General features: G+C 40.1%; 2 protein-coding genes across 2 annotated transcripts; both read left to right on the top strand.

Moving 5' to 3' along the window:
* Positions 1 to 614: 614 nt before the first annotated feature.
* On the top strand, positions 615 to 16,465 carry xpo6 (exportin 6). The gene is made up of 24 exons (XM_070847279.1): positions 615 to 1,476; positions 2,673 to 2,763; positions 3,391 to 3,503; positions 3,943 to 4,140; positions 4,384 to 4,543; positions 5,326 to 5,403; positions 5,538 to 6,060; positions 6,803 to 6,929; positions 7,051 to 7,160; positions 7,275 to 7,383; positions 7,584 to 7,676; positions 9,374 to 9,443; positions 9,584 to 9,743; positions 10,045 to 10,137; positions 10,690 to 10,834; positions 11,674 to 11,823; positions 12,057 to 12,246; positions 12,405 to 12,560; positions 12,993 to 13,107; positions 13,231 to 13,402; positions 13,727 to 13,888; positions 14,060 to 14,158; positions 14,738 to 14,968; positions 15,380 to 16,465. The coding sequence occupies exons 1-24, from the start codon at positions 1,474 to 1,476 to the stop codon at positions 15,479 to 15,481; spliced, it is 3,450 nt and encodes a 1,149-aa protein (XP_070703380.1). The 5' UTR covers positions 615 to 1,473; the 3' UTR covers positions 15,482 to 16,465.
* A 1,559-nt stretch (positions 16,466 to 18,024) lies between these two features.
* nme4 (NME/NM23 nucleoside diphosphate kinase 4) lies at positions 18,025 to 19,891 on the top strand. The gene is made up of 5 exons (XM_070847439.1): positions 18,025 to 18,169; positions 18,962 to 19,095; positions 19,181 to 19,282; positions 19,504 to 19,616; positions 19,771 to 19,891. The coding sequence occupies exons 1-5, from the start codon at positions 18,025 to 18,027 to the stop codon at positions 19,889 to 19,891; spliced, it is 615 nt and encodes a 204-aa protein (XP_070703540.1).
* The last annotated feature ends 1,162 nt before the right edge of the window (positions 19,892 to 21,053 follow it).

The raw sequence follows: 21,053 nt of genomic DNA, 5'->3' as shown, positions 1-21,053 counted from the left end.
GTTGATTTCTTGATTCTCTCATTTTTCATTGCTTTAGTTTCTGCTATTAGTGCAATTGCTCTTATCTATGTATGGACTCTAACTCGCCTTTCTCATGCACAACGTGCTGTGGCCCAAACAAATCAAGCAACATTGATTTACAGGACTAAAACATCTCATGTAAGCAGTCACAGACAGTGTTCATAAGAAATCATTGCTGCAGTAACTGCGTGATTCAGAATAGCTTTAAAGATGAATTAGTTTTGAAAATTAAGTGAGTGATTTCTGGACACAGCGAAGAATCTGGACGTTATATGTGAGAAAACGCAGTATGGAGGGGAGAATGATTAAATGCAGACTTAATCGCATTGTGTAATGTTGCTTTGAAGGTCCTGCAGGTTAATGAGTTTTGAGGTAAAGTGCTGCAGACGTGGTTCCATCAGATTTATTTGCTTGAGAGGGAGCACAAGCGTCCACACTAGTTATTTTTTTGCGTTTGTCTTGTGTTTTTCTATTGGCACATAATATGAGCGTTTAAGATGCTTTTAGGGCTTAAAATATACAACGTGTGAGGGACTTCTTTAGATCTTTTTTTTTTTTTTTTTTTTTGCACCGAATACTCAAAAACTTTGCAGTAGTTTGAAAGAAATAACCGGAGATTGTGCTTTTATTATTGTGATTGACTTGACTGAAGCTGACTGGGTTGGTTGATTTCTGCAGCAAAAGAGGAAGTTGCGAAGCAAACCCTGCAACCAGCAAGCTAGCTATATTCTTGAGCCGCCCTAAGCATTGAAAAGGCGAATAACAGGAGCAAGCGCGGATAGTATTATATATTTAGTATTATTCAGTTTTTTCAGACAGATAACTGAGGTGTGCATATTCACCCGCTTTGAAATTACAGACGGTAGAGGCAGGGTGTCGTGACCAGCAGCCATAGAGGCATGTCATGTTTGACAGCTAACTATAGCTAACGAAAATGATGCCTTCACCCTCCCAGAAAAGCTAGCGAGTTAGCCATCCGCTGCGGTGTTAGCCACAGGGTAACTTAGCTTCGAAACGCTTGACACAGGAAGCTAATTAACGTTGCACATTGCCAGTGTTAGATGTGCCACAAAAACGAGATTTCGGCATTTAACTCAGCGTTTAATGGAATTATACGACAATGCAGCTAAGCTACCAAGTCGAGATAACGTTAGCTGATTCAATGTTAATGCTATATGCTAGGTGATCGCGTTTTATTCGAACAAGGTAAAGTTAACTCAGTGTCCAACGTTGTTACTGTAAGCTAAGTCAACGACGCCAACCTTTCCTAGCTAGTCGTGTGTTGGGGGGTATCGACCTGAGCAGGAGAGCAGATGATGTGCCCCCTCTGCGGCTACGTTAGCCAGCAGCACCTCAGCTAACGGTGGCTTCAGAATTGGCTAGCTAAGTGGCTAATGTTGGCTTATTACTGTAATTAATCCCAGACTACGAAAACTGAAGATAGCATTTAACATGGTAAGTATAATTCAACGCCTAGTATTTACCTAGTTACTCCCGTTGTCTTCCTGTACCGTTTGCTAGTAGCTAACGTGGTGCATTATATTTAAACAGGAAGATGTAAAGCTGTGTTAATACTGGTCTTAAAATTCTTTACATGTAGCAGATCGGTAGGGTTGTTTGCACTTTGGCCCTCAGTGTCTGTTTCATTGTATAACGGTTTGTTAGAGGCCAGGTAACGTTATTTCACGGGATGTGCCTGCTCGTAAAGGCATTTCACAGTACAAGACGCCCATCTTGCAAAACCGAATATTTGCCTTTAGTTGTGTGAAGTCTCGGCAAGTTGTGGCTTATTTGAGGAATTCAGACCCGCCTGCTTCAGGAGCTGCCCTTTAAAATCTCAATTTGTCATCTCGTTTTTGCCAGACAGGGCCCGGCCTCCTTCACCTGTCAAAGCGTGGCATGACAATCGATATAACACAAATTATTTGTTCTAATTACAACTTCACTTGGATTGTATAAACAAATCTGGGATCCTCGTGCAATCCTCAATGCAGAACCATATGAGCAAGTCAGATTGCAGTGCTGTGAACTATAGCACTGCTATAATAAGTTGTGTGAACTACATTTTGATGACACTCAGCCAAAACTTGCACACAAACAGCGGTACATGTGCAGTGACCAATTATAGCCATGTGTAGGCAAGACAAGTGAAGATGAGTATCCAGCTCACAAAGTGTCCGAGCAAGATGGTACATATGTTTGCAAGAGCTGACTAGAAAAGGTTTCTCCTCTTTCTACAGGACTGCATGTCAAGGCACTCCGTGCATACATATACACATTCTTCATCAACAAATCAATGTATTAGAACTTGGCATAATAAATGCTCAGATTTGGAAACAAGATCCTTGAAAGTCAGTGCATTGTGTCTTCACTATGAGGATGGGTTTCCTGTTTGTGAACAGATGTTTGGAGAGGCTTCTGATTGGTCTGCAGTTGAGTGTCTGCTCTGCATGTTTGCTGAATGACAAACACTCCATCGAATTTTATCTGTCAAATGGACAGATATTGATCTTGACTGTGTTTTTTGTCACGCTAATGGCTAGATGACTATGACAAAAATACAGTATGTGGTGGTTTGAGTAATGCATATTGCCAAATAGATTGTCCTAATGTGTGCTTCATTGTTAACTTCATCTTTTATTATCCACAAGGCTTCAGAGGAGGCATCACTGCGTGCACTGGAGAGCCTTATGACGGAGTTCTTTCACAGCTGCACGACCAATGAGCGAAAGAGAGAAATTGGTAAGTTTGGCCTTGTAAAACCTATATTGCACTATACAATCAGACGCAAGGCCATCACCTGCAAGTAGGTTTTCAGGTTTGTGTTGTCCACCAAGTTGGTTTTTGTAACAACATAGGACTTGTCTCATATATAACAAAGACGGGGAAAATAATGAAATTAAGTGTGAAAAACCTTGTTTGACAACCCTGTTGCTCAGTGTCAGTTTAATATGACATTAACTTAATCTTGAAGGTATTTATTCAAAGTGAAAAAGATCATCTTGTGGCTCTCATTTTGTCGTTTCATGAAAATATGATATACATGAGGCATCCTATCTTTGAATATATATTTTTCAATTTGTAAGGCTTTTAACCTTATTAACAGTTGACACATATCTAGCTTAGCAAAGCCTGGATCCCCAAGTAAAATGCTCTGTATATTGAAATATACAGTGTAGGTCTAGCTGTCACTGCAGAGCATTTAATGTGACCTAAAATAATTTGCTTTCTATTTAAAAAAAAATTTGTGTTGCCTTTTTTTATAAACTTCCGGTGTTGTGACGCATTACTTTCAGTCTGTCTGCCACTGAAACATTACGTTGTCATGTGCCTCTGTCAGAGATTGTGTCTACTTCCTTTTCTGTGTAGAAGAGCTGCTGAATAACTTTGCACAGCAGACTGGAGCATGGCGGCACTGCTTGTTCTTCCTCTCCAATACTCGGAATGAGTATGTGATGATGTACAGTCTCACAGTATTTGAGGTAAGTTGTGTAGGTGTGAGATACATATTTTCGGGTCATAGTACTGTCTACTTTCTTCGTTAGCCTTTTTTATGCTTTTAAAATAAGACAGTACACAGAGAACAGTATTGTTTTGTCATTACTGCGAAGAGAATTGGCTTCATACAGTGTTTCCTTTGTTTAATTCTGCAAAACATGTTGGCTAAATGTGTACTGCGTTTTGCATGGGATAAAAGGCTCAACATCCTGATGCATGTTATATTTTTAGGGACAGATGTAAATGCTTTTTGGTTCATGCTATATTGTTTAAAAAAAAAAAAGCAATGATAAATGAATCCATCAAAGGAATTACTTTTTAAACAGATTATTGGGAACTGTTACAAAATATTTGTCTGTATAAATTTGTTATCTAATTCAGACACTGCTTGGAAAGTTGTTAATTGTTTCCTTTTACTTTCAGAACCTTGTGAACAAGATGTGGATCGGTGTTGCTTCACAAGACAAGATGGAGATTCGCAGCTGTCTGCCCAAACTCCTACTTGCTCAGCACAAATCAGTGCCCTATTTCATCCGTAACAAAGTCTGCAAAGTCATTGTGGACATTGGTCGCCAGGACTGGCCAATGTTCTACCATGATTTCTTTACAAACACCCTTCAGGTAAGCTGTGATGTTTCTGCTATTCAAAGGTCAAACATTAGTTTTGATCATCAGTAGTTGCAAAAGTTGGCACAGAGGTTGCATTAAACCAAAACCACCATTAAACCATTTTTTTTTACACTTAGGATGTGTTCTTTTCATAATATGAAGATGCTCTAATAAGTAGTTTTCTCTCTTAACCTGTTGCACAACTGTTCCATTTATTCAAAATGCTATTGTCTGTCAATCTGTTGTGAACTGCAGCTGATCCAGTCCCCAGCTCTGGCTCCATTGGGGTTGGTGATGTTGAAAACCACGTCAGAGGAACTTGCGTGTCCTAGAGAAGACTTGAGCGTCGCCAGGAAAGATGAGCTGCGTAAACTGCTGCTGGAGCAGGTGCCGACAGTGCTTGGACTGTTGACGGGTGAGAACAATCATTGAGTACTTTGTGCAACTAGATGCAACTAGAATTCTGGTTGAAGAAGTCCTGGTTGTGGTAGCTGGAAGGACAATGGCTGTAGCTGTACGCCTTTCCCTGCTATGTTTTGCAATACAATTAGAATATCTGTATTTAAAGATAAATTGTGGACATTGAGCTTTTTAGGTATTCTTAGGATATAAAGTAAAGGTTATAATGTTTTAACATCAGTGGACTCATAATAGGTATCCCTAGTCTCAGCAAAGCAACAGGCCCTTAGGACCTAACAAGGTCTTTAAATCCTATCCTAGCTAATACACCAAGTGCCCAGATCATTAAGAGGAGAGCTACCGTTAACGGGCGTGGCTGGTGTGCGGTATCCGGCACATAGGCTGTTCTGCCGGGTGCTCCACCAGTGGAAGTAGGGCAGACGTTCGGAGGAAGGTAGTGAGATATGCTAGGCGAGTCTCCTCGCAACAGCTTAAAGAGCCAATAGGTGAGACACTAAGTAGGTGAACCCCGTTAGTGCACTGAGGCTCGGCCCCTTGTAACGGAGAGCTGTTCGTCACCTGCCGTGAGGCGGTAATAGACGCGGATCTGTCAAGGCGCAAAACAACAGGCTGTTGGCAAGATTACTGTTTAATGATGTTTAAGTATGACCTTTTTAGGTGCCCAAACTTTATGATAAAATCTGCCAAAAATTAGAGCCAGGCTGCCTGTCAGGATAAATGTTGGAAAACCTGCAGTGCATGTGGATAACTTGGCTCTTGTCACTGCTTCTTTTACAGGAATCCTGGAGACTTACTGGGACAAGCACAGTGTCATAGCTTCCACCCCGCCTCCCTCACCCACCTCAGGAGAAAGTGGTGTGTGAATTGTCTTTAACTTGCCTAAAACTGCAAAGACTTGCTAGTAATGTGGTGACACCAACTACAGCATGCATTTATCGGGAGATTTGTTGTTGTGTGTTAACCAGACTTTTTTTTTTTGTCATTTTCAGTAGAATTGCTGGGCAGTTTATTTCAGGGCAGCCAGTACTCAAAGCTGCTTTGCCAGCCCATGGCAGCGTTGGACAATGAGAGTCAGCAGCTCTGTTGTCTTGTTTTGGAGTGTTTGGCTCACCTGTTCAGCTGGATCCCTCTGTCCACAAGCATCACGCCCACCCTGCTGGCATCCATTTTCCATTTTGCACGTTTTGGTTGTGATCTTCGGACAAAAGCCAAGATGGGAACCTTCATCTCCTCCTCTTCTAATGGGCAGCTCAACCCTGGGACAATGCCACCATCATCGAATGGGGGAGGGCGAAACGGACAGCAGAGTGAGGGCAACAAGGTGGACCGTGCCCGGCTAGGTGTACTCGCCATGACCTGTGTCAATGAGCTTGTGTCAAAGAACTGTGTGCCAATGGATTTTGAGGAGTACCTGCTGAGGATGTTCCAGCAGACCTTCTTTCTCCTGCAGAGGCTGACACGAGAGAATAACGCTCATACAGTCAAGAGCCGCCTGCAGGAACTAGACGAGAGGTATGGCTCAGTCTCTTAGTTGACATTAATATTTGTACACTCCCAAGTGTTTGCATAGGAGAGGAGGGTGTTCCACTGTGGTAGTGGCAGCATGTGGTCCGCGACTGATCACATTTTCTTTTGTCACACTAAAAATTAATTTGCAGTCAGAGGTTTCACTGTGGTGTTTCTTAGGAGTCCATCTCTCAAAACAGTCTTTGTTTTCATCACTGCTGCTCTCACATTAGTGCTCTCACACTAACTCTGTACAGCCAATGAACCTCAGCTCCATCACATGTGTGTCATTCTGGCTTCTTCTCAAAACAGTTGACAGTAGCTGAGCATGATCCCATGTCTCTATGGTCCCTTTCAGTTCTATTTTTGTATATATGTTAATATTCAATTTGATTTTTTGTTCTTCATTATAGATTATTGTTGAATGTGGTAGCAAACATAAGATTTTGCAAAGCAAGATGGTGGCTGGCCTATTTGGTCATCCATGACATGAGCCATTGAGCTTCATTTAATGACCTCAACTCATCCCAAACAAGCTTGATATTTTCATGAGTGGTCTTGTAATTTGTGCAGACACCCACGTTTTAACTGTCTGTTCTAAAGATTGAAATAATGGCTTGATATAATATTATTATTATTATTATTATTATTATTAACTAGCAAAGAATTATTCTAATAACTTCTGACTGTAAGATGTGTTGACTTTTTCTGTTGTTCTGGGAATGTTTGTGTCTTTAATCTTCTGCAGTTACTTGGAAAAGTTCACAGACTTTCTGCGCCTGTTCGTCAGTGTTCACTTGAGGCGGATTGAGTCCAGTCCTCAGTTTCCAATTGTAGAGTTTCTTGCCCTGCTTTTCAAGTACACCTTCAACCAGGTAATTTGTCAGTCCTTTGTTTATGCTACATCAAAAGTACATCAAAAGTTGTTGATTTCTACAACCTTTGATGCAAAATATGAGTCCTGGTTACAAAACTTTATTTTCATCGTTTTTTCAGCCTACCCATGAAGGCTACTTTGCCTGTTTGGATATATGGAGTGTCTTTTTGGATTTTCTAACAACCAAAATCAAAAGCAGACTTGCTGACAGAGAAAGTGTTCTAAATAGGTACGTAATCATGTGAAATGTAGGCAATCAAGTGTAGAAGATGCCTGTTGTATTATTATTCATTTGTTGTTGCTGTTCTTTGTTGTTTGTTAAATATTTTGTATGGTTGGACAGGTACAAAGATGCCTTAGTTCTACTGTTAAGGGAAGTTCTGAATCGCATACAGTTCAGATACAATCAGGCCCAGCTAGAAGAGCTGGATGATGAGACTCTGGACGATGATGTAAGAATTTACATCTATTTCACAATCTGTCAGTTGCACCTTTTAACTTAATGCTGTCTGCATTTTGTATCTCTTCTAGCCACGTGATAAAAGTGTATTATATTATTGGCATATTAACCCCTTAAAGACATGAACACATTACAAAACTGTATATCATTCACTTCAAATTCTGAATGTTCTCCCTCATTTGGTAACTATAGCAACAGACAGAGTGGCAGAAATACCTGCGTCAGAGTCTGGAGGTGGTTGCCAAGGTGATGGAGCTGCTCCCATCTCATGCATTCTCTACTCTGGTAAGAGATCACTGTTGGTGTCATCTTGACATGTTGGAAGGTTTGTCTGCATTGGTAGATGTTTTTCAAACCTGACATGGAAAAGTATTTGCTGGGATTCTAAACCTTAAACGCCAAACATTTATGTGTGCAACACGTAACACGTAATGCTTACTCCTCAATGTTCTACTGGACCACTTGGCCTTGATTGGCTGCTAGGTGTGCGTTAAAATTGTTTATCAAGTCGCCTCAACCGTTAAAAAAATCAATCATTTGATCATGTTTGTCCTCCTGCAACTTCAAACCTCCACTTTTAAGCTGTTTTTAATAGACTATAGCCTGTTTCGTAGCTGCTAACTCGCGTTAGCTTTGCAGAGTCTACTGTGAAGAGTAACGTCACAAGAAAATGCCACAGTAACATTACATAAACATGGACTTTTTTTTCATGTGGTAGGAAGACACAGCCCCCCAGTAACTATTATACTGCATCCTGAGCTCATCTACACACTTTATGGCTGACTAAAGTAACACAACCACCACCAATAGCATGAACTTTTCTGTGACTGTGGTTGCGTGTAGGTTGCGGGAGTGACTTTCACAACACCCCTGGTTGACTTCATCTTACACACAGGTTACCCACAATCCGACACAAGTATTTTTATTGATATAATTGCTTAGTGTCTGTATACCTTTTTATAGGGTTAGAAAATGTTATATCAAGATATATATCATATATAACAGCATGGCCTAAAAATATAGAAATTATGTATAAGCCATATTGCTGAGCCTTACGACTTGTCCAAAAAACCTACTAGTTTCACTTGGACACACTTACGTGACCACCTGTGGATGAATTTGTTTCTTCCTGCAACCAGTTCCTCTAGACCAGGGGTGCCCACACTTTTTCAGCTCGCAAGCTACTTTTAAAATGACCAGGTCAAAATGATCTACCTACATTAAAAATGCTAAACATATATTAACTTCTATATCTACTGAGTATACTTTATATTTACAATATATGTTGGCATACACTGCATAACTGCAACTAATGTAACCCTTGGTATTACACTTAAAAATTGACAGCAGTAATGCACATAGGTGACAAACAGTGATGTAACCATCAATATTGCACACAAGTGACTGGAACATTCAATACATTTATGGTCACTACCTTACTCTGATGACTTGCACTGAATGGAGTAGAATATCCCTTCCTATCCTGTTCCCCATCCCAGAGTATCCCTTCTTCAGTAGATATAAATTGGAGGGCTAGCTAGTAGCTAGCGTGTTTGACCGCGCATGTCCCTTCCCAGGACCCGTAGGCCGCCCTGTACGTCAATCAAGTCGCAAACGCGACTTTTTTTAACTTATTTTTTTTACTGTCAGGCGATCTACCGGCACTACCTCCGCGATCGACCAGTCGATCGCGATCGACGTATTGGGCACCTCTGCTCTAGACAGATAATGTGTTTGGGTCTGAGGTTATGACATTGTGTTCTTCTTTCTTCCTTTTGTCTTTTCTTTTCTGTATTGCACATGTTATGTGTTTTTATGTGTGTTTTCAGCAATGTGTATATATACCTTAAGAATAAAAAAAAAAATAATCAAAGAATATTTAAAAGAAATTATATTCTTTTTTGTTAGCTATGGTTTTTATCATCATATGTTTCATCCAAGGCAGTGGTAGCCGCTTCCTTATTTCTCTTTTCTCTCTAAAGTTTCCAGTCCTCCAAGAAAATCTGGACGTGTACATGGGTTTGCAGCAGTTTATTGTCACCACAGGCACAAGTAAGTAACCTTCCCTCTATTTATATACATTTTTCTTGCTTCACTTTCTGTCTGTTTTTTGAGGTATACTCACAATACTAACAATACTAATTAATTACAGTAAAATGTAAGGATGACTTGTCATGACGTCCCTCTTTCAGGTCGGAGGCTTAACATCACTGCAGAGAATGATTGCCGTCGACTTCACTGTTCTCTCAGGGACCTCAGCTCCCTACTGCAAGCTGTTGGACGCTTGGCTGAGCATTTCATCGGGGAGATTTTTGCTGCCCGGTTCAGTGACGCCCTGGCAGTGGTGGAGAGGTCAGTACTCTATTACATTGAAGTGATTTCTGTGCTTAACATCATGAGGCTATATTTACTGTATGCTTCAACAAAACGATACACATTCAACAGTCGATATTTCTGAATATTAACTCACTCTGAAGTTAGTTCATATCTGTTTTGGTGCTCTCTTTTAATTTAGTGTTAAAATCTTACACTGTTTTTCATACTGTGCATTTAATTAATGAATTAATGGCGCTGTTCAATCCTCTGTTGACTGCTCATTTAGCTCATTTTAAAGAGCAAAATATCATAATAGACCATGTGTTTCTTTTTAAAGGTTGGTTGAAGTGACTTGCTATGGTTCTCAGACCAGCCTTTATGACCTGGAGACCGTTGTGCCTTCTGTGCTCAAGCCAGACCTCATTGATGTGTGAGTATCTCGTGTTTAATGTAAATCTGAGCTATCACATGGATGCCACTCTATTTGTATAGAAGAGCAATAGTTTATAAAAGTTTCACTTACTAAAAGACTTAACTGTTAATGCTCTTGTGTCACTGACAAAAATAATAGCGTAACCAGGTGTGTGAACAGTGTGTTTGTGTGTATTTAGATTCTTAGCAGCCATATTTCATAGCAGTAACAAAAGCCATTGAAAAGCCATTGTCCTGGCTGTTTGCACAGTTTTGGGGAAGTTCCTTCTTTTTCATAGCTGTCAGCCACTAAGTTCCAGATTATTTATGTCAGATTTGATAAAAATCTAGACCACTCTTTATTGAATTTAAATGTTATGTTTCTTAGAAATGTCTGACAAATAAAATTAATACTACTGTAAGCATACAAAATACGTCACAACTTATATTGTAAATGCAACTTTGAAACAAATTGGGCTAAGCTGTTAAAACAAAGAAGAAAAAGTGTGTTTTATTCATTTCATCACACTGTTCATGTTTCAGTTGTGTGTGTGTGCTCTGTTCCTTACAGACATGCACAGGCCCTTGCTGCTTTGCAAGCCTACTCGCACTGGCTTGCACAGTTCTACAGTGAGGTCCACAGTCAAAACCAGAGCCAATTCATGAACCTCATCACATCTTCAATAGATGCCAGTGGTCCGCTCATTACAGCAAAGGTACCTTGACTCATGCTCGCATGTTTTATTTTTTTTTGGATGGTGTTGACATTGATATGTCGACCTGGACTAGTGCATTTGATGTATTCATTATAAATATCCACTTAAAATTTTGAAATGGCCTTAATATGCAGTCTTATTTTGGACAGTTAAGAAATTCAAATGATTATTGGTCAGATAAGAGTGTAGTTCATGGTTACTTGAAATGCTCATAGAAATGTTGGTGTCATGTTGAAACAACAGCTTATTAAAGAGGAAGTTTGATATGGGAAATATTTGCTAACACTTAGCCCACGTTCCTTTTGTGTTTATTTTATATTTTGTTTATTTTTTTAGTCCTCTTTCGTTAATATTCTTTAGTTTTCTTGAGTGTTATTATGATTAAATGATGTATTGTTATTCATTTAACATCCTCACATCTTGAACAGAACCATTTAATTAGCTGTTATAGTTCTGCATTATTGACTGTGTTGCCTTTTTACATGGTGAGACACGAAGCATGTGTGACCTCGCAGACTTTGTTCGAATCCCCGTAACATAAGCAAAGTGCTACATCAGTGGGAGGATAGAAGATTTAGGGACGCTAGAAAAGATGTTCTGTTTTTTCATCACAAATTTAATAAGAGCAAATTATAGTATAGCTCTATTGGTAATGTAAAGACTACATTTGCACCCATTTTAAAGCTATTCCCCCCCCCTACTGTGTGACATTAGAAATGCAAGCAAGTATTTTTGAAAACTGGGAAGAAGATTTTTTAGGTTTGTGCTGAGATGGTGAAAAGAGAAACAGGGTAGAGAGTATTGCTACCAAATAGTTCTTCTTCTGTCTTTATCTCCAGGTACCTGAAAAGTTGCTGCTGTCGGCATGCCATCTGATCGTTTCCATAACCTCTACGGTGCGGCCTGTGTTCTTGGTCACTTTGCCAGCTGTTCAGAACATCTTCAACCTCATTACTACAGAGAGTCAGACCCGCAGACTCCCCCAAGAGGTAAAAGTTTCTTTTATTTGACATATGTTATGATTCAATAATTTGATAAATCATGGATCAATCCAGTTTCAAGATTAGCAAAGTTGGCGCACTGTTGTAAGACTTTAAAATTAGAAAAAAAATCTTCAAACACTGTTCTATCTATTAAACCTCAGAAATTGAAGTTCTTGAAATGTCCTCAATACCTGAAGTAATCACTCTGTGTATGTTTGTGCGTGTGTCTGCTCATACAGGCTCACATGTTGGTGTGTAGGGCTCTGTCCAACATGCTGCTGCTCCCATGGCCAAATTTACCAGAAACTGAGCAGCAGTGGCAAACACGCTCCAGCAACCATGCCAGCTTACTGGCAGCACTCACTCGAGAATATCGTGTTTTAAGAGGGACAGTGAACATAACTCCACGGCAACCCGATCTGGATAACAGTCAGTATTTCTCCTCTTAACTAATTTGTTTTGGGATTATTGGTCTGTGTTTTTAAATTATACTCGCACCTTTTTTTTTTTTTTTTACCCTTTTTCACATCGTGTCACTGTTTTACCAGCTCTAATTGTGTTTTTTCACCATCTTTTCTGTAATCCAGTGAAAGCAGTGATACAGCAGACTCTGCCTGTGCTCAGAGACATTGTGGACAGCATCTCTGGGGAATCCACCAAATCACGTCAGATCTGTTACCAGAGTCTTCAGGAGTCTGTCCAAGTGTCCCTCAGCCTTTTCCCAGTGTTTATTCAGCAGCCAGGTCAGTGTTTCCCATCTACAGTTTGGCTAACCATCCCGAGTTTGTGCAAAAAATTTGGTCACAATATGAAAACTCCTACTAGTACATGCATGATGATGGCACTGCATATAACAAAAGACTAGTTATTGTCTTACTATAAGTCTGTCTTTCATTAGTACCGCAAGCAGCAATGCACATGAATGTTAAATGTCAAAGCTTTACTTTAAATTGAAATTCACATAAACGAAAATATCAGTATATAATTTTAAGAGTCTTATATCCTAAGATCACCACAAGACCATACAGAATACAGTGTTTGCATATAATTAAGTGATAGCTGTTTTAACTAAGTACAGTAAAATAATGTGCAAAATCCATAAATCCTTCAACAAACTATGACACAAAAGGTCGTCTGACTGGCCAGCTTTGTTAATTGTCACTTCTTTTTCCCAGATGTGACGGATGAGATGCTGGCCTTCTTCTTGACGCTGTTTCAGGCATTGCGAGTCCAGATGGGTGTTGCCTTCACAGGACAGATCATCCACACTTTCCTCAGCATGTTCACCAGGTTAAAAAAAATGTTTACTGTCATACTGTAATATTACATCCTGTCGAGGTGGATAAATGCCATGGGGCAAAAATGCTGGTGTCATTCTTACTAATTAATGCAGCGTCCTTGTGTGTGCTTCAGGGAACAACTGGCAGCCAGTATTTTGCAAGAGGGCAGTGCAGGGTGTAGAGTGGTACAGAAGTTCCTGAAAATCCTGCAGGTGGTGGTGCAAGAGCCTGGTCAAGCTTTCAAGCCCTTTTTACCCAGCATCCTCTCTCTGTGCATGGAGCAGGTTTACCCGGTTGTGGCAGAGGTCAGTTGGTGCTCACTTTTCTTGAGTTAACATTCATCCTGGAGTTTGATTTTGTTTGCCTCTGAATTGGTTAGCATGCTAGCACCAAAACTTAGCACATGACGTTACTTCTCCCTTTGGAAATAATACAAAAACGTACTTACAGTTTAATATGCATGTTGTGGAAAAACCTGTCAATATTACATATGATAATCCAATTAATTGTTGATCAGTGGAAATGAGACTCTAGGCACAAGTTGTAATATAAATTCTTTTCAGGTATTTCAGTATAATGTGACAATGGCGATACGATATCTGATGCCATCTTTGTCTTGTGTTTGATAGCGGTCTTCACCAGACGTCAAGGCAGAGATGTTTGAGTTGCTATACCAAATACTTCACCAAAACTGGAGGTATTTCTTTAAAACTTCAGTCTTAACAAGTGTCCAAAGAGGAGCCGCTGAGGATACCATGGAAAATGAGGCCCAGTTCACAGCCGCCATGCAGGTATGTGCACGTGAGCATGTGGACACAGTTGCCATGTTGTACATTTTAGAGTAGAACAAGAAAATCTGAACTTGTACAGCAGATGATAGCAATTTATAAAATTAGCCAATTGATCAAATCATTATTAATCTATCTCCATGTGATTTCCTTGTGCTGAAAAATCTTTTCCAGGCTTTTGGACAGTCTTTCCTGCAGCCTGACATCCACATCTTCAAGCAGAATCTCTCCTATTTGGAGTCACTCAACAGCAAGCACAAGTTGTATCACCGAGTAAGTTGAGCTTTTATTTCAGTATGCTAAGGTTCAGGTTAAGCGTGTCATGGAGCAGAGTTTTATTCTCATTATTTACTCATTCTTCTTTCATTCGACAGACTGTTTTCACTGGGCAACTTTTCAGTCATTATGAGACCACTTGTACACTTGCCAACCTTCACCATTTATAGAAAGGGACATGCAGATGTACACGTCAATGTCACCTCATACAGACACAGCTGCTGCAAATTTAAGCTGCTTTTTTTAGCAACAATTTGTATGAGGTTTCACATTTACCCTACTTTTTTACACACATAAGCACTCAGATCAGTGTTACCTGTACTCCTCCAAGTGATTGCTGTAGTGGGAAGTATGTTACAATAATATTTAATACGTAAGATATTTCGGAGCACACAAATGCTCAACCCCAATTAAAAAAGCAAAAATTCAGTCCATATGTCTGTCGTGCACAAGATCTCAAACACCTACAGACAGAAATTCTATCATGATATGTCCTTGCTGAAAGGTTTCTCCTGTAATTTAATGATAGACGGGGTTGTCATTATTGTGTTATATTTTGTTTTTGTTGTGCTTCAGAAGCTTTTCCGGACCTCGATGCTCTTCCACTTCATCAACGTGCTGCTGCAGGTCCTTCTCCACAAAAGTCATGACCTTCTTCAGGAGGAAATCACTGTTGCTATTTACAACATGGCCTCCGTCGACTTTGATGCCTTCTACTCGGCCTTCATGCCAGAGTTCCTCAATGGCTGCCAGGGTGTGGACACCAGCCAACGAGCTGTTCTCGCACGCAACTTCAAGCTGGAACGGGTAAGAGTTACACTTGTTTTACCTCCTGTAAGAATTTTCTTGGATCTAATGACACAAAAATGTCACTTGATATCCTGACGTCTCCTTTGGAAGCAGGTATTATAAATAAACAAGTGCCTCACTGCCCCAGAAAATTCTTTAAACAATATATTTTCTTACTTAACCGCTAGTGACTATACAAATAGTTTGGTCTGTAGAATTTCAACAGCAACTTCTGTTTTCCACTGCACAAGCTGAAAACAGTTTAATGGGGACTGTGAAATAGTCTTCATGTAAGCGGTTACAGTGAGGTTATGAAGCAACCTTGATTTTTTTTTTTTTCCCTTTTTATTAAGTGCTCTGCACTCTAAACACTGTCAACAGCTGTCTTTTCTTTAAGTGAATTGTTTGTTACTGCTTTTCTTTCTTAAGGACTTGCCCTCGTTCACCCAAAGTGTGCAGCGGCTGGTGAACGACCTTCGCTACTACAGACTGTGTAATAGTAGCCTGCCGACTGGCACCATCAAGCTATAGCACAATGACGGCTTGGACCACTCCACACATCAACTATGATCTCCAAGGACTGCTTGTGCTGACCACTTTGCCCAACACTCCTTCTCCAATTCAGCTTTGCCCCACCTATTCAAAGTAATAGGAAGGAACAAAACACATCGTATGGTTGAGTAATCAGGAGGTTGAGGATGCTGCTGATTTTTCTCTTTGATTTCTACTGTAGAAGGTTGGTGCATTTTTCAAGAAAAAGCAGCGCCCTCCTTATGTTGCCAATGATAGTTTGGCAAGAAATGTAAACCTGGTCTGCAGTTGGCTATCGCCCAGACCTGGAGCAGTCTGAGCCAGGCCTTCTTTCCCATGCCTCCGCAACAAAGCTGGGCTGGGACTGAGCACTTTCAACTCATTTTGAGTTTTTAAAATGTCTGCTTTTATTCATTTTGCCTTCAATTTTTTTTTCATCTCCAAAGGAGACAGACTCTCAACTTAAGATCTTTCATATCATTCCATTCTGATAAAGAGAAAACCTGCTTGATTAATAAAGTGCTTTTTTAGTAAAACTCAGGTATTTGTTAATTCATGGTTATTGATCTATGTGCTTTACTCTTACAGTGTTGAAGTGTGTGAGAATAATGGCTGTATTAAGAAATTCAAGACTTCTGTATGTTTACACTGTTTTACTTCACACGTCAACAGAATCTTTTTTTGAATTCCTTAAATTAACTTAATTTACTTCAACTTCTGAATATTTTTTTCAGCCTTTCAGAAATTTTTTTGGGGAAAATGTGCACAAATAATAGTTGGTTTGGATTTTGACAGAGCCAATGAATAAGGCAGAGCATATTTTAATTCTAAAAATTTATAAGGCCTTTCACAGATATGACTCATCAACAGACAGGTTTAATGCGTGGCCTGTGACACCTCATATGTGAGGATTGTGTGAGGACAGCCTGCGGAAGTTAGGAAGCATCAATACAGGAGGAATAATTAAAACAACTTCACAAACAATTTTGCATCATCTTTTCTGTTGGTTGAACTTGCAGTGAGGATTATGGTTTTAATTGTAGTGTCCGCTGCTCTTAGTCAGTCCAGGAGTGTAGAGATTTTGATATTGTAACCAAAACTGTCCTCTAGAGACAGCTGCTGTCTGATTACTGAAAGCAAATACTTACTCAGTTGCTGTTCGCTTTACTGTGTGTGTTCAGCTCGGTGTGATAACAGACAGACTGTGCATGTGAGTCAATGGGTTTGACTGTTCAACTCCATTTTGATTAGAGCTTTTGTTTTCTTAAAATCTCATTTTGATGCGAATATATATGAGATATGTCTTCACCGTAAAAGTAAAGATATCATTGTAAGATGTTTGGTTTCCATTTAGCACTTACTGGACTGGACTTAAAAAGGCATTGTCTTTTCAACATTAATGTGTTGCTGGTGTCCCTACAGACAGACGAACTCTGAGAAAAGACCATGTCTCCTCCTCCATCTTGCAGTAACTGTGGATGAAAACACTGTGTAGATTTGGCTCCCTTTATGACGCCATAAGGGGATCTGTGACCTCCAGCCCTTCAGCAGGCCGACTATCCCCACCCACTGAGAACCTCCTGAATCCATGGATGTACAAAGAGAACTGGAAATGACATTTTAGGTGGTGCACCGTTTATTCCTTTGAAAGTTGCTCAGTGGCGCATGAAGCTTTTGGCTTGATTCCCGGGTCTAGAAGTACCCGTGTGCCGTGCCAGCTAGCCCTCAGCTAATTTGAATGAGGATAAAATATTTTTTTTTAAATCGTGCAGCTCTTCTAGATTTTCCAAATGTTGTCGATCTGAATGGATCAAATTCTGGATCAGCTTGTGACTCAACAGATGATTTCTAGATGTCTCTCACAATGTAGGTCCATGGGGAAAAAAGTCTTTGTGGGCCCAATGAGATACCATGACAGACGCCATTGTTGTAATCACACAGTTTGGTCACAAAGCCTGGCATACTTCCTGTGGGCTTACCCCACACTGTCTACCATTATTTTTTCCTCAGTCATGCTAGCTCCCAGTAACATGATGGCGGCAAAGCATTCAAACTGTTCTGCTCTAAAAGGAAGCAGAAAGAGGCTGAAAGCAGCTGCCAAGTCTTCAATGAGGAAAAAGAATGTGCTTTAGGAAAATTAAATCAAGAATGAAAATTGGCAGAATATGGGACCTTTAAAGGCACTGAAACTGAACTTAAAATGACCCATAATCACAAAGATTTTCATATTTATGGCCTTTGACTTAAAGGGGAATTCCACCACTTTTACAACTCAAGATCACTTAAGATAGGGGAGTACGTGTGTTAATTGTTGAATCAATGAAGGACTCAGACAGGCATGCACGTGGGGGGGAAAAAAAAGTTAATTCTCATTCAAAGGAGGAATGAATGCAGAGAAAGAAAAAAAAATCTGACCTGTCTGGCATCACGGGAGTTAAATATGTTTGAGTGACAGTGGTGGGACAGCACGGGGAGGACTCGTGAGTTTTGATTGAGGAGGGTTGACTTCTCTCTCTGGAGGCTGACAAAACACACGCCAAAACATGGTCATGTTGCAGCGGTGCATTTTAAAGAGAATTCTCCAGCAGTTTTATCCAGGTAATCAAGAATCCACCAAATGTCTGCTGTCCAGATTTCCCACCGCGCTGCTGGATGGACACGGAGCTGTTGGGCACAGGAGCAAATCCAGTAAGTGACATTTTTACTTTTGTACATTTCTTCTAGTCTTTCAGACGCTGAAGCTGAAGTTCAGCTTTTCTTTTAGTGAAAGGACTAAATGAATATGTGATGTCATAAATATGTTTCGTTTGAGTTGAACAAAGTGTTAGACATAATCAACAGCGTTTTAAGAGGGACTTTACCTCCGAGGCACAACTTTTGTTTGTTTCAGCTTTAACAGGGCTGTTGGCAAAAACACTTCAGCTTGCCAAACTCACGGGGTCATGAACTCAAACTAGGTTAGAGTCAAAGAAGATAGTGGTGATGATGTGCGTAACTGAAACAGTGACCTGCGCTGTGCGTAATTGGACCAGAATCTGCGCGCATTCTGCGTAATGGGTAAAGGAAAGTTTAGGCACCCGAACCTTTTTTCTCAAAATAAAACGTCCCTCGAGCACCTCAAGGAGTCGATGTACTTCACTGGCATAGCCTGAAAGTTAAATGTCAGCAGGCTGAGTTTATCTCGTGGCGGGTCACGTGTGTATAATTGATCCCACTCAGTCATTCATTAGCTGCTCTTAAGTGGTGTTGCAGCTGCTATTTTGTGCGTAACTACGACTAACCATCTTATTACGAACCATATTTTATGTGCCTGTGTCATTCTGCTCACAGTTCATCTGTGTTGACATGCAAACCAGTGTGTGTGTGTGTGTGAGTGACTTTGGGTCAATATTTGTTCTCTTCTCTGTAGACCACTAATATTGGCTGCATATGTGGAGATTAGAGAAGCTTGCAGATGTTCTGTTCTGTCTGTCTCACCAGGTCTTCCAGATGTTGTGAGGGAGCAGACTCTTATAGCTGTGAAGCCTGATGGAGTTCAGCGTCGCCTTGTGGGACAAATCATTCAGCGCTTTGAGCAGCGGGGCTTCAAGCTGGTTGGCCTGAAAATGTTACAGGTGTAGTAGTCTGAAGCAAATGTATTTGGTATGTATGAGTAATGTTCAAGTTGAATTTTTAACTGTAGCTGTCTGTGTTGCGAAGGTGTCAGAGGATCTCCTGTCTCAGCACTACTGTGAGATGAGGACTAAGCCTTTCTATCCCAGGCTGCTGCATTACATGACCTCAGGGCCTGTGGTTGTTATGGTGAGGGCTCCTCTTTCTGCTTGCCTGAGGGATACACTTCTTTTTCATCATTTCTACTTCTTTTTAATTATTTCTATGCGCTTGGTTGACAGACATGTAAGGTATGTTTTAGAAAATGATTGCTAGAAAACAACGTATTCCTACTGCACAGTATTTCATGTGTAAACCCGCTGCTTGTTGTCTTGTTTTGGTGTGTGCATATGTGTTTTACTTTTGTTTAGGTGTGGGAAGGGCACAAAGTAGTCGAGACATCACGTATGATGGTGGGACATACTAACCCAGCTGAGGCCCAGGCAGGCACAGTCAGAGGAGATTTCAGTCACCATATCAGCAGGTATGTGATGTCATTTCATCCCATTATGTGTACTGTGACTTTCAGGATTAAACAACCTTATGAGAACGCCACTTTTTATTGCATCTCGTGAAGCTATTGCATGTTCTTTTTCTGTCTTGGAGGGAGAATAATTACGTGTGTTGGTCATTTTAAGGAATGTGGTTCATGCCAGTGATTCACTGGAGGGGGCACAGAGGGAGATCCAGCTGTGGTTTCAGAGAAAGGAGCTCCTGAACTGGGATTGCTGTGACCAGACCAACACTTATGAGGCGTGAAGGCAGGGGGAATCAGTAATGCTACCTCTTCTCCTGCTGCTTAAAGGTCTGTCTTTTGTGACAGTGTGACCACAGTGATTTAAAAAGATGCATTTAAGAGTCATATTCAGTGTTCCTGCACTTAGAATCTCAAAGATTTTCTAACAAATGTGGGATTTTTTTTATTTTTTACTCAAGCTACATTAGCAACCACTCTCATAATGAAGCCGTTACATCATTCATTGATACAATTTGATGTGCTTGTTTATTTTAGACATTCTGGCTTTACTTCCAAAGTCATACTAAACAATAATCTAAATAGCTACTGTTCTAGGTCAGTGGTCCCCAACCTTTTTTGTCGGATGAGCTCAAGTAGCGCTCATAGACGACACCCGTCATGCCCCAAACGTGTTCATTTGAATTGATTTTAAACTGCATGCTATTTCCACCATTTGTCCATTACTTTTAGCAACTTGTTTAGACTCGTTAAGTAGTTTTCACCTACTCTCAATCACAACATAGCTCAGGTGTCACAACAGACTCTGTGGATAAATGATTAGCTTCATTAGATCATAATTTCTATTTTGTAGAAATCGGCGGCGCTTCTGTACACTTGTTCCATGTACCCACTGGCAACTGCGCAGGTACGCCCTGCTTGGAAATCACTGGTCTAGACAGACAGCTATTAATTTGCAAGTTATTTTATGTTGGATCAAAAGCGAATTTATGTATAAAAAGTGATAAAGACAAAGTAAGATCTCACTAAGATTTTTGAAAGACTGAAATCTTCTTACTGGCAAATATATAATATATTTTAACAAAACCTTACTATGAAGGCAAACTAGGTAAAATGCTTTTAAAAAATCACTTTTTTAAACAAATGATACATTGTATTGTTTTTTGAAGCAATAAGTGCAACACTTTAAAATGCTATTTAGTAAAAAATGAGTTGTTTACTTGAACTATGTCCTAAAAAATACCTGTAATTATGTAATTATTCTACTTGACTGAGTTTTTAATCAAGCAAATGTATGTAATTGAAATCATTCAGTAATCCTCCTACCTCTGTTTAAAACCACTGTGGAGCAGAAGAAATTAGATAAGAGGGTGAACAGTTTTAACAGTTTATTTGTAAAAATGTGCCGGTGCTGTCCGGGTAAAAATGTACTGAAGTAACATGTCG

Source organism: Pempheris klunzingeri, chromosome 17, assembly GCF_042242105.1.
Source record: "Pempheris klunzingeri isolate RE-2024b chromosome 17, fPemKlu1.hap1, whole genome shotgun sequence".
NCBI classification, from domain to species: Eukaryota; Metazoa; Chordata; class Actinopteri; order Acropomatiformes; family Pempheridae; genus Pempheris; species Pempheris klunzingeri.
This window is presented reverse-complemented; position numbering and strand designations above follow the sequence as displayed.